General features: G+C 39.1%; 1 protein-coding gene across 4 annotated transcripts in view; it reads left to right on the forward strand.

The window, feature by feature from the left end:
* gabbr1b (gamma-aminobutyric acid (GABA) B receptor, 1b) overlaps positions 1 to 12,992 on the forward strand; it is a 134,781-nt gene that overhangs the window by 65,968 nt on the left and 55,821 nt on the right. For 3 of the 4 annotated variants that reach the window (XM_084423814.1, XM_084423816.1, XM_084423815.1), the window contains 6 exons: positions 1,314 to 1,474; positions 5,536 to 5,670; positions 7,909 to 8,079; positions 10,967 to 11,068; positions 12,369 to 12,434; positions 12,573 to 12,764. In XM_084423814.1, coding sequence (XP_084279940.1) covers positions 1,314 to 1,474; positions 5,536 to 5,670; positions 7,909 to 8,079; positions 10,967 to 11,068; positions 12,369 to 12,434; positions 12,573 to 12,764 — 827 coding nt within the window. Of the gene's footprint in view, positions 1 to 1,086; positions 1,475 to 5,535; positions 5,671 to 7,908; positions 8,080 to 10,966; positions 11,069 to 12,368; positions 12,435 to 12,572; positions 12,765 to 12,992 lie in introns of those variants that run through there. The other variant, XM_084423817.1, reaches the window with a different exon arrangement.

Raw genomic sequence — 12,992 nt, forward strand, 5'->3', positions numbered from 1 at the left:
TGGTTGTGTTAAAGGGATTGCAAATTCAAAGTGCTCTGTGAAACGGAGAGGGAAAACGAGCCCCACACATATACGACTCTCTCTCACATACACTCCTTTCTAGCTCTTTTTCTCTCACAGTTTATCTCAATCTCTCTCTCACACGAACATACATACACATTCTCTCTCATGCGCGCGCGCGCGCGCTGTCTCTCTCTATAAACCCAGCACATTCTCCCTCTCTCTCAGTCTCCTGCTGCATCCAACGAACACATACACTCACTGCTGTGACTTCGTTTATTCGTTTCTTTTGTTTCCGTACTGGATTTTATACCAATATCACAACGACATTAGTCCTCCGTTTTTCAGCGCTAATCGGTTTTCACTTCGAATTCAACGTATCGTTTTCTAAAGACGCACACAGAGGATTCCAGTCGACCGTTTGTAAACATTGCGCTTTCCATAAACAAACCTGAAACGTTATTATTGTTATTAGTATTATTCCGCTATATTTGTCCCGGGTTCAGGAAAAGCGTGAGTATAAGAATACAGCACTAAAAACTCTTGAGGCAACGACAGATTGTTATTGTTTTTCAGCGCTAGCATTCGTTAACGTTATTCCGCGTAAATGTATTCTGTTGTTAAATATTAGACCGCCTGTTGTTAGCTTCGTTATTTTTCAATGTCATTTTATTATCAATTGACTTCGCGGTTCTAATTTTGGATAGTTAAAACTTTTGTGAATCTTTTAAACTTCGTATATTTTAAAACAGTTCATGTGAAACACTCGTTTGCGAACGCAATAATTCAGTACGCGGACTTTTCTGTCTTGATTACCTTTGTTAACGCGTCTAATTTTAACGCAATTTCCTCTACGCACAGCTATTTTAATTTAGTTGGGAAACGAAACAACATTCCGTTGAATCGTCATCGATGTCGTGGTTGTGTTTTCGTCCTGAACGCAACCAAGTTGAAAATGTAAAAGTGTATTTTAGTGCATCTAAAAGTATAGGCCTATTACAGGTCTATAGAACTTTAGGGTAATTGACAGTGCGGTATTCACTTGAGATTTTGAATAATTTCAGCACTGAATGGGAATGAAATTTATACTTCCCAAAATATTTCTATGAAAGTAAAATTATTGTCAAACACCTCCAGCTTTGCCTTTCATGTAAAATAATATCAAGAACAGAAACTGTGTTGGCACACACTCTTGCCCACTATGGCCAAACTATCCTGGCAGCATCACAGCAGAGGACGGCGCTTGGTTTCAACTTCCTACTTTATTTTGGCCACCCTTACTTTACTGTTCTCCTGGTCCTGTCCGGTTCTAGGCAAGAAGAAACTCTACATCGGAGCCCTGTTCCCTATGAGCGGCGGATGGCCAGGTGGCCAAGCATGTCTCCCTGCTGCCCAAATGGCCCTGGATTTGGTGAACAAGAGAACGGATATTCTTCCGGATTATGAGCTTGAATTAATCCACTATGACAGTATGGTAAGTGAGCACTGCATGTGAACCTCTTTAATTACTTTCCATTATTTGAACTGTTTGATAGCATGTACTTGAGTGTGCACTGAACTAGTCATTCCATAAGAGTGTTTGCTTGCAATTGATGTTATTTATTCAAACAGTGTGGAGTGTCATTACCAGTTTGCTTTCTGAAGATTTGTGTTCACTGGAGATTTCTGAGCAAATTTACATTTTACTACAGCATATTGGGTCAGCTGTACTGCTGTAGTATGCTAATAGGGGTTTGGTGGATACTAATGAACATAATGTTCTTAAAATGGGAATTTGTACTTGATTCAGTATGACTTCATTAAAGCTGCACAGAGGAATGTTTGACAGCATCATATTATTCATCAGTTACGCTGTCACCTGAGATTTGCCTGCAAAAATCTATTCATAGCAGCTCTGTATACCTTCCGCTTTCCCTGTCCGTATCTTTCCATTTGCTTGACTCTCTCTCTCACTCTACTTCTCTCCATCTTTCCCACCTGCGTCCCTCCTCCCCCACACAGGAGATGCCAATGCATACTCCCTCTCGCACACACACACACACACACATATATGCAGAGTGCAAGCCAGAGTTTTTGACGGAGAAGACATATAGATACATGCAGAGTGCAAACAGTTAATTCCCTGTGTCTACTCCGTGTTGCTAAGAGCTTTGCCGTGATTGGTCGGAATGGGTCTGCATTGGAACCCTGCTTCAAAGATACAGGAGAAGGAGGAAAGACTGGGGGCGGAGGTTGGCATGACAACTGTTACCAAGACCACTGCTGTTCAAACAAACACATAAGGCCACAGATTGCTCTGACAAAAGAAAAAAGCATGCCTCTTTACCATTATTGCATAAACAGAGGCAGAAGGATAAATGGAAGAAATTAGCTGGCTGGTGTAAGACTATACGGTTAACCAGACAAATGAAGTGCAGTTCAAGGCAATCTGAACTCTACATATTGAAAGCATCGTTTCTGATGCCCTGCAGTAGGTTGATGTACTCTGGACCCCTGCGGATCTGAATGAATACATGCACACAGAATCACACACATGCAGAGAGCCGCCACTGATTAAGATTCAGCACCATGGACAGCTACATTTAGAGAGCAGAAAAGCGCTGTGTCATCAGGAGGTATAAGGCAGGCAGGAGTTGGGTTTTAGATATTCAGACCCAAATGTTCCCTCCTGAGTAACAGAAAGAGCAGTCTCATTAAACCTGCGCCCAGCGTGGGTCTGGGGCGTTCTGATTGGAGCTGAGGGCTGCGCTCTCCGTGGGACGACAGGGATGGCAAAAGGGCTTATTAGCATGGATGTGATGTGAGATCCATTGGCCTTAACACTTGTGTCGTGGGGTCTTTAATGTGTTTTTGGGGTTTGTTCTTCCACTGATTTGAATGATGGAGGAGAACGGGGACGCTGATATCCCTTGTTCTAGGTGTTGTCAGTGCTAGAGAGTATTTAAAAACAACTGATATTAAAAAAAGGAGTGTCATAGGGCTGGGCAATACTGATATTACTTGTTCATTTGGCAGACGCTCATTTTATCAGTTTGTGCATGTCCCTGGGAATCGAACCCATGACCTTATGCTACTGTTTGAGCTGCAGGAATGCTATATTTATACAAATAGTGTGAGTATCATGATTATTTTATGTACTTTTAATTAGGTAATTAAGTTTCCTAAAGAGTGCATCATTAGACTAGTTTTGCAATCCTTTCTTGTCCTCCAACTAGTGAGTTTTGAGACAGATGTTTTAATAGCATCTAGCTGATAAGTTTGATTCATATTTAGTGAATTTAATCAAACTCAACCATAGTCCCAATATGCTCTAATACTAATATTTGCTGCACTTCTGTTCTACAGCAGTTTTTCCCAAACCTGTTCCTGGAGGCACACTAACAGTCTTATCTGACCCATCCATTTCAATCCGTGGAGTCTCACTTAATGAGCTGATGAGTTGAATAAGGTGTGTTTGATTAGGAATTTGAAAATGTGTTCTGTTGGTGTGCCTCCAGGAACAGGGTGGGGAAACTATTCTACAGCATTACGGCAAAGAAAAATGTTTTTGCTGACTTGGAAAATGGCTTTCTATTGTGTTGTCTTCACTGACTGCAGGCAAAAACAAACATACAGTCCAACGAGTGTAGTCATATTTAAGAACACTTCTTTTAATGAATCGGTCAGAAAGTTTGTATCTAATGAACTGACTGAAACCATCTGGCTTCTACTGAAACCATCAGAGCAGTAACCATCCGACTCACTTTTTTTTTAGCATCATTACTCTAGTCTTCAGTGTCACATGATCCTTCAGAAATGATTCTAATATGGTATTTTGGTGCTCAAGAAACATTTCTTTTTATTATCAATGTTTAAAACAGTTGTGCTGCTTAATATTTTTGTGGAAACCATGATAAATATTTTACAGGATACTCTGATGAATAAAAAGTTCAAAAGAACAGCAGTTTTTTAAATAGATTTTTTTTTTTTTTTTTATGTCTTTACTATTACTTAATCCATCATTGCTGAATAAAATTATTAATTTATCGACCCAACCCAATTTACCGACCCAAAACTACTATTATTATTAGTTGATAAATACAATTATACGTATAATTTTAAGATACACATTCTCAAAAGTGTTTTGTAGTAACAACTGGTATTTAAATTTTTTGTTTTCTAAGTAGTTAGGACCTTAAACATAATAATAAGTCAAACCAAACTATCATCATCATATCTGTTTGATGGTTCAGTTCAGATGGATCAGTTGAAAGTATTTTCAGGATAATCTACCTTCTGTGTTTTCATAAATTCAGAATGCAGTTCTTACAGTTGTTTTGATTAGGTGGAGCCCAGGTGCATTTAAAAAGTTAGGCTCACGCATGGCTTCCCTCAGGGTTAGAAAGTCAGGGCAGGGGGAGATTTAGAGCCCAAACTAGGTCTCCATTCTGTGGGTACAATTTTGCTGATGACCCCCTGGGAGTCTGGAGAGAGTCTACGGTAGCATTCTCACCACAGACTCCTGAGGACGTACTGTGTGCCTGAACATATTATGTGCAATCTGGCTCATTTTATTTACTTTATTAAAAAAGAATGTGTAGGCATGCGTCTGCAGTGGAGGCAGTTGAAGTAACTCTCTCGCATAACTGTATGGAATGTCACATTAATTTCATGCTTTTCACAGGCAGTCATTGTAATTCAGACAAGAAAAGCAGTTTCTCACTAAAACGCTTCTTTTGTTGTAATGGAAATAATTGGAGTGATTTAGCTGTATGTTTAGAAGAAATTAAAATCATCGGGAGAGACAGAAATAGAGATGTGTCTCAGGATGAGGATGCCAGATTAGAGGCCAATAAGTAAAGAGCAGTCAGTCGCCACATGGTCCTGCCAATTTAATTTGTGATTGCAGCAATCAAGCCATGAATCATTTTTATTCTTTATAGGTTTTGCTCCTCTTTAAGCTTTTCTCTTTTCCCAGAACAACAGAAACTAAACAAAAGCTTAGCTTTAGAAATTCTGGCTGTGCTCAAGGCCACCGGCTGCAACCCAGTTTACTCTCAACACATGTTCAATTGTGGCCTTAACCTACTATTATCATTTAAATGAGATATTGATCTTCCTTTGACAGTAATTTTAAGACAAAGGGGGGGGATGCTGATTGTCAGTGTCGGGTTAAAGACTAATGAGGGTACATGTCCAGCAAACAAACATTTTTTCTTGGTGTATATATGGGCAAATGCATGTGTCCTTTGAAGACTGCAGCATTCCCCTATACAGTATGGCTTTATCTGTCTCTTCTCCTTTTTATTCTGCTTTCCAATGCATATTTATCTCTACTTATGTGATTGAGTATGAAATGAAGTCTCTCTCCCTATGGGGGTTCTTATACTGTTGCAGCAAATGTATATACAGTGTGAAATGTGTTGTTGTTGTTTTTTGTTGAGGTCTGCAGTTTTGCGCATGAAGTGACAGAATGCCTCATGAATAGTGACAGCTGTGCTTCAAATCTGAGTATAGATTATATATTTAAATGTTTTTCTCTCTCTCTGCTTTCAGTGTGATCCTGGAGAGGCCACAAAGCTGCTGTATGACCTGCTGTACACGGAGCCCATAAAAATCGTTTTGATGCCTGGCTGCAGCTCTGTGTCCACATTGGTGGCCGAGGCTGCTCGCATGTGGAACCTTATAGTGGTGGGTTCACTTTGATAAGTTGTCATTGAAAGAATGTTGAGGAAAAACAAGGTTTATACTGATGACAAAATGTTCTTCTACAGCAAACATTGGAATTTTTGACAAGATGGATGAGTAATATAGGCATTCCCGTAATTTGGGCATTTGTTTACATGTAGGTTCTGTAGAAATGGGATGGTTCAGCCTAGTTGTTAAATATCAGGGAACCAAAAAGTTAAAACACGACTGGCAGGGTATATTTATATCCTTGGCCATATTCCCTTTAAGGTATTCTTTGAATACCTGAGCTAAGCTGCCCGATGTAACCAGAGTTTCTGGCCCTAGGGAATAGAGTCACGACGACTGCTGGTACGTATTGTTAGGAAGGGGAACTGTGACTCAGGATCAGTTACTCTGAAGTCACTGACTTATGTCAGCCATACGACACTCATTCCTTCAGCATGACGGAGTGGGCATTTGTTCCCTATTAGCGTCCTAGGATGCAGAGCGACTTCCCATTCGAAAGGAAACGTTTCGGGTTACGAATGTAACCATGGTTCCCTGAGAAGGGGAACGAGACACTGCGTCTCATTGCCATGCTTCAGGTGTGCCTGCCCAGGTCTGCTTCAGACAAGAATTGTATGACGTACTACAGGCGCCCTATTTATACTCTGGTCCCACCAGTAGTGATGTCATAGGCTGTTGTTGGCCAATGTTATTGTTGTGTTTTGACACATGCTTTAGACACCGCCGGAGGCATTCCCCAGTCTCGTTCCCCTTCTCAGGGAACCATGGTTACATTTGTAACCCGAGACGTTTTTTTATGAAAGAAATAATAGGCTACTTTTATTCAGCAAAGATGCATTAATTGATCAAAAGGGGCAGTAAAGACATTTATAATGTTAAAGAATGTTATAAAGATGTTCATTGTTCCAGTAATGATGCTGGAAATTCAGCTTTACCATCACAGGAATAAATTACGTTTAAAATATTTTACTATAGAATTCTAATAGGCTAGTTGTTTTAAACTGTAATAATCTTTAACAATATAACTGTGTTTATTGTTTTTTTTATCAAATAAATTCAGCCTGGGTGAACATAAGAGACTTCTATTTTAAAAAAAAGAAGAAAATTCTTAATCATTGGTAGTCAATCGGTCACGTATTTCAATCAAATTAACTGATTGATATTCAGATGAGTTTGAATCAATTGCATAGGCTATATCAATATTTGCTTAGAAGACATTCAAAGACATTACATAATTGTTGAAGATGAAAGAAGTAAATGTATTGTTTGTTTAATTTCATATTACTGAACATAAGCCAATCACTGACTTACAGTCCACAGCAATTCATTTAGTTATGTTTGTCAGTCTCTCTGAGGCCAATCAGACAGGATGTGTACAAATTGAATGTACTCATCAGGAGGCAGGATTGATTGCATTAAAGGGGGGAACATACCTCTAGTCCCCTGCATTTGGTATTGATGACTCTGTGCATCACAAACCGAACTCTCCTGCAGGTCTGATCAAAGTGTAATATCACAGTTAAGATGAGCTACCTAAATGTCCCATTTCAGAACATGCAGCACTTTGTACAAATACCCGAAATCAGTGAAATGGCTTCCAGACAATTTGGATCAGATATTTATGTAATTTTATTTAGCTTTTGGCACGTCTTTGAAGTGCACTCCCAATGCCTCATCTTCTTTTTCTTTTCTTTTTTCTTTTTGAAAATCAGTCTCTTTATTTTTCATGCTCTGCTCTATTTTTATATCTGTTGAGAGCTTTTTCTCTTCGCATATGAGTTTTGACCTATATATCCCCCCGCTGGCCTTGAAACCCTCCCTTTTTCCACCCCCTCAGCAGACCTGTCACTCAACGACATCTCGCTGCATTTGGGAATGACATTGAGTTATTGGCAAAATAGCTAAAAAACCCTCTGCTGTCATCGGTTTTTGACTGATGTCGGTGCTGCACTTAAAACAGGAAATGTTTTATTTTACACCTCTGTTTTGCATTAAATTTTTTTATCACAGCTTTGCACGCCTGTCTCACACACTACAGCCCCCAATGTTAACTAAAGCTGTTCCGAGTGAACTGTGCAGGAGATAATTTAGCCCCTTGGGCACTGGTTTTCCTGCGGGTGATTTTATCGCACAGTTTTCTTGACTCGCTTGTTTCTAATTTTCCTTCAAAAGTCTCAGTGTCTGTACAGTGTGTGTATGTCTTTCTCTTACGCATTTCTCATTTGCTTGCAGCTGTCCTATGGATCCAGTTCACCAGCTCTCTCCAACCGTCAGCGTTTCCCCACCTTCTTCCGCACGCACCCCTCAGCCACATTGCACAACCCCACCCGCGTACAGCTCTTCCAGAAGTGGAAGTGGACCAAGATCGCCACCATCCAGCAGACCACCGAGGTCTTCACCTCTGTGAGTGAGATGTTTAAAGATGTTTAAAAGCAATAATTATTCAATGATAAGCTTGCAGACTATTGCACAACAGAAGCCAAACAGAAAAGTTTTTCCATACTTTGATCAGTATTTAGGAGGAGGTGTCCTAATCAGCTGCTACAAGTGATGATTGTTGCTTGTTTATTGTATGTTGTCCTAAGTAGCCCCACCCACTGTGAAATCCTATTGGTCCATAATCCTGCTCTGCATTGTTATAGATCAAAGTCTTATTAAAGCATTAAATGATATTCACAAATAAGTTCATAAGTTAACTTATATAATGTGACCAATTTTAATTGTAAAAGTGTATTTCCAAGTGAACCAGAATATTCATTGAGGACAAAAAGTGTAGGGCAGGACTTGATTTCATCCATTTGGAATTCATGTCAGGTGGGCATTTCATACCAGAGTTTGCAGTCAATAGTGTGGCACTCTTTGGTCAAAACATAAGCAGTCTTATTTACATCAGCAAAAAAGGAAAGTTGCTTCAGAGCTTGAATTATGAAAACATTCTTTGAAAATGGTGTGTAGGCTAACTACAGGTACAGGTCTAAGGGACCCTGTGGTAATGGATAAAAATCTGAGATGGAAAGAAAAATTATATTTCAATGCACTGAAATTCTTTTACAAAATATTTGCACTGGCAAAACTATTGTGTTCCCCCAAGAAACTATGCATTAATTAATTGAGTTTATTCACAAAAGTACAGAATTGTAATACATACGGGCTCCGTATGTAACGATTCATACTGTTTCTTATTAAAAAATCAATTTGCATCGATCATGAAATATGACTAAATATGCCATCTCATTTACATGACCTCAACTGAAATAAAATGCTTTCATTGCATGAAAACTTGACTGCATTATTTTCTTTAAATTCTATTTTCTACATTTTACTTGTTAGCCTGGGTACCAGCCCGAACCCCGCCCACAATATTTTTTGGTCGGGAAGTTCGGTCTGGACTCGCTCCATTGAGGAGCTATTATGCCCGAACAAAAATTGTTCGGACCAATCAAATTGTCAGGGCGGGCTTTATACGATGATGGACAGATGAGCAATGCAACGTAATCGACCACGTCACCAAAGAGCGCTTGATTTGAATTAGTTTACAACAAAGACGACTGCTGCTGGAGAATTGAGATTTCACGAGTTCACATTTACAAATAAGTCAGATAGAATAAATGCGTTTATAAGATTTCACACAAATAAGTCGATAGAATAAATGCGTATATGACGTGCTGTCCGAGGAGAGGGCTGTGGGCTCGGTAGCCATGCTCCCCCGTATTCCTGGTTGTGAGAGAACAAGACAAGAGTGAGGATTCGGGGTGGTGGAGGGATGCTGAAAAACTGTCAAGGAGTGTTAGGTAAGTTTACAGAGTGAATATGCTTCCTCATGCTGATAGATAGGGTAACGTTAGACATGTTATTGTTTGATGACAAGTTTATATTGGATTGATTATTTGTACGTGCTCCTCCCGAACTTTGTTTATGAAACATCATGTGTAGATTCCGCCATCGCGTCTGTTATATCCACAGCGCATTCATTTTGAAAGAGGAACAGAGAGCCGCGACATTTTGTTGGTTGAAAATATGAATGAAGAACATGCGTCATTTACTCCGTTGCTCTGATTGGTTGTAGGTCTATCCAATTGAGTGCAGAGTTTTTTTTTTTCCTGGTTTGGTTGAGACACGCCCCATAATCAAATCTCTATGGAAAAGTATCAGACTCACATTCTGACTAGAATCTGAGTATGACGACGTCAGGCTATTTACTTGTATTATTGTTTAGTTGGTGACTTTTTGTGCAGAAAACATTTAAGTTTAAAATAATTTAGTCATCTATATTGCTTCTCTTATTTATTATCATGTGTCCTTGAGCTTTTGGTGCACCAAACAGTCTGAAGTAGATTGCCTTCTTTTTCCTCACTAAGATGCTTTAAGAGAAGTTTTTAAAGAATCCTATACATGCATATTAAAAAATACTAAATTAAATGTTTGGTAATGAAATCGAATCATTTTGTGATTGATTCAAATTATATTTAAATCAAATTAAACAAATTAGTATTGAATCTAATCGAATAATTCTGAATAAACAAAAAATGCTTTTTGAATAAAATTAAAACCCACTTCACATTGAAACTGCCTTATTTTGAAGCAATGTGATTGAATAAATTGCGCACAGTGAGATACAAGGAACATTCTTTTAAAAGAAAGTAAAAAGGGTCTATTTTGATCTATGCTGTCATCTTGGCTATCAAATTATACAGTGTTTTTCTTCTAGTGTGGACAGAAACCTTGTCCTTGTCCCTGGAACTTGTAAAACAATATGCAGCGAATGCCTGATGTCTGGTATCTGAGTTGTGCAACTCAGACAGGCTGTGTTTATGTAATTGAGAGTTTCAGAAGCACATCGTTTACTTCAGGGTATGGCATGTATTTTTGTATGCTATGTAGGTAAAGTGTACTTGTGTGCTGTATAAGATAACATCTGGGATTGTGGGCTGTAGCTGATGTAGGCATGGCTCTATTCCTTTGTTTCCTCCTGCACTCTGCAGCCTGAGGTTATACAGACTGTATTAAAATTTACACGCTTGTTTTATTGGTACACGCAGGACAGTAAACAAGTCCCAACGAAATAAATAAAATCTGCCAGTCTCTTTCTAATTTTCTTTTTTTCCTTGTTTTCTTTCTCCATTCCTGTCTTATCTCTGCCTTTCTGCCACAATAATATTCTCTGCCGTCTCTTGATTTTTCTACCCGACATCACCTCCCTCACTCATCTGCGAATGTTTTTCTTGTCTCCATGCTCTTTACTTTCCCTCTCTCTCTTTCTCAATTCTCCTTTAATTTCTCTCTCTCTCAGACTCTGGATGATCTAGAGCAGAGGGTGAAGGAGGCAGGCATTGAGATCAGTGTGAGGCAAAGTTTCCTCACGGATCCTGCTGTGGCCGTCAAGAACCTCAAGGTGCTTTCACTTTCACTCATTACATTTATGACCTCGCTGCCATGGCAAAGTACAGGTGTTCCCGTCAGTGCCACGGTGGAGCAATCAGATCAGCACCCTCCTCAACAGCATCCTATGATTCTCAGATGCAAAACAGATGCGAAACACACATAGACTCAAAGTCTTTAAGGGTCTATCTCACTAAAACACCAGGTCACATCTCAACCCAAAATCAGATGGAAAAAATACAAGAAATTATATTGACGCATTACCTTTAATGCTTCATTTTTGCACTTTTTTTTGTTGTTGTAATTTCCATAAATTTTTTATTATTACATTTTAGTAAGAAATACTAAATAATAAACATAATACAACGAATAAGAAAAATATTTGACACTGACAAAATGTATTTCCCCAATATATATAAAAAAATAAATCCCACCTTCTCAAACAAAATGTAACTTATATTTTCTTTATATTTTAAGTTCAATTCAAGTAATAAATAAGTAAACAAACAAAACATTAACAAAAACCTATTCTCATTATTATTTGTTAAGAATAACCTAATATATTGTCATATAGTGATTTTATTTCTTTTTTAATTTAAATCTACACAGCAAATACTACTATAACAATTTTGTTTTACATTACCTTATTATTGTTTTGTACCATGGTAATGGGGATTTGGGGGAAAATATGTCATGTTATATAAATAATATCACAATAAAAAATTTAATTGCCCTAAAAATAGACTTGATTTTCTTTAAGCAAAAAAAAAAAAAAAAAAAACCTTCTTTTCGTTTCCCCCATAAACACTTCCAGATATAAACACAGGAACATACACCTTTATTGTGATTGGCTAGCTCTGGGACTGTCACGCCAAAGGACATCATTTAAGTCCGGGAGAAAAATACAACAGTGTGGGAATCTGATCTTATTCTTGAGGAGAATCATTTTAATTGGAACATGGGTCAGATGATCTGTCCCCCCTCCAGCCCTACCGCTTCCCCATCCTGCTCTCTCCAGTGACGCCTGGGCCCCTGGCTGCCTGTTTAGCAAAGGCCTGCCATGTGTGCCGCCCTAGTTTTGGTGCACAAGATTAATGGAGTACCACCAGAGGAGCCATGGTAACCTGGAATAGCACACTGCTGAGAGGGGAAAGTAGCACTGATTGGACTGCTTGTCCAAACCAAAATTACTGCAGTGTTATGCATAGTAGCACTCTCAAATACTAAGGGGACCACACTAATTCACTGACTTTTGCAAATTTGTTGCATTCATTTCTTTGTTCTAATCATCAATTCTTGCTCTGCTCCTACAGCGGCAAGATGCGCGCATCATTGTGGGACTGTTTTACGAAACGGAAGCCAGGAACGTTTTTTGTGAGGTCGGTAATCAGCCATCCAGCTGATCATGATTAATCTATGTCAATGTCAAAGGGGAAACATGGAGTTTCTGTTCATTTTTCATTCTTTTCATTCAAGTCGTTCCTTAACCCGACCTGTTTCACACAACCCAACTGCAGGTCTATAAGGAGAAACTGTATGGGAAAAAGTATGTGTGGTTTCTGATTGGCTGGTACGCTGACAACTGGTTCAAGATCAAAGACCCATCCATCAACTGCACTGTGGAACAGATGACAGAAGCTGTGGAGGGGCATGTGACCACTGAGATAGTCATGCTCAATCCAGAGACGGTGCGAGGGGCCTCTAACCTGGTAAGTGGGCCTGAATAATGTTTTATTTCCTGACTGATCCTAAATATAAGAATTGCTTAGTTTGTGTCCTGTGGCTAGGCCCAGACCTTGGCACATTTGTGCTGTGGGCTTGAATGGTATCTCAAATCATGAAGCATTACTTTTTGAAGCAATCAGACTTAAAGGGCCCTATTTTAACGATCTAAGCGCATGGTCTATAGCGCACGGCGCAAGTGCACTTAGGGCGTG

Source organism: Rutilus rutilus, assembly GCF_951802725.1.
Source record: "Rutilus rutilus genome assembly, chromosome: 11".
Classification (NCBI taxonomy): domain Eukaryota; kingdom Metazoa; phylum Chordata; class Actinopteri; order Cypriniformes; family Leuciscidae; genus Rutilus; species Rutilus rutilus.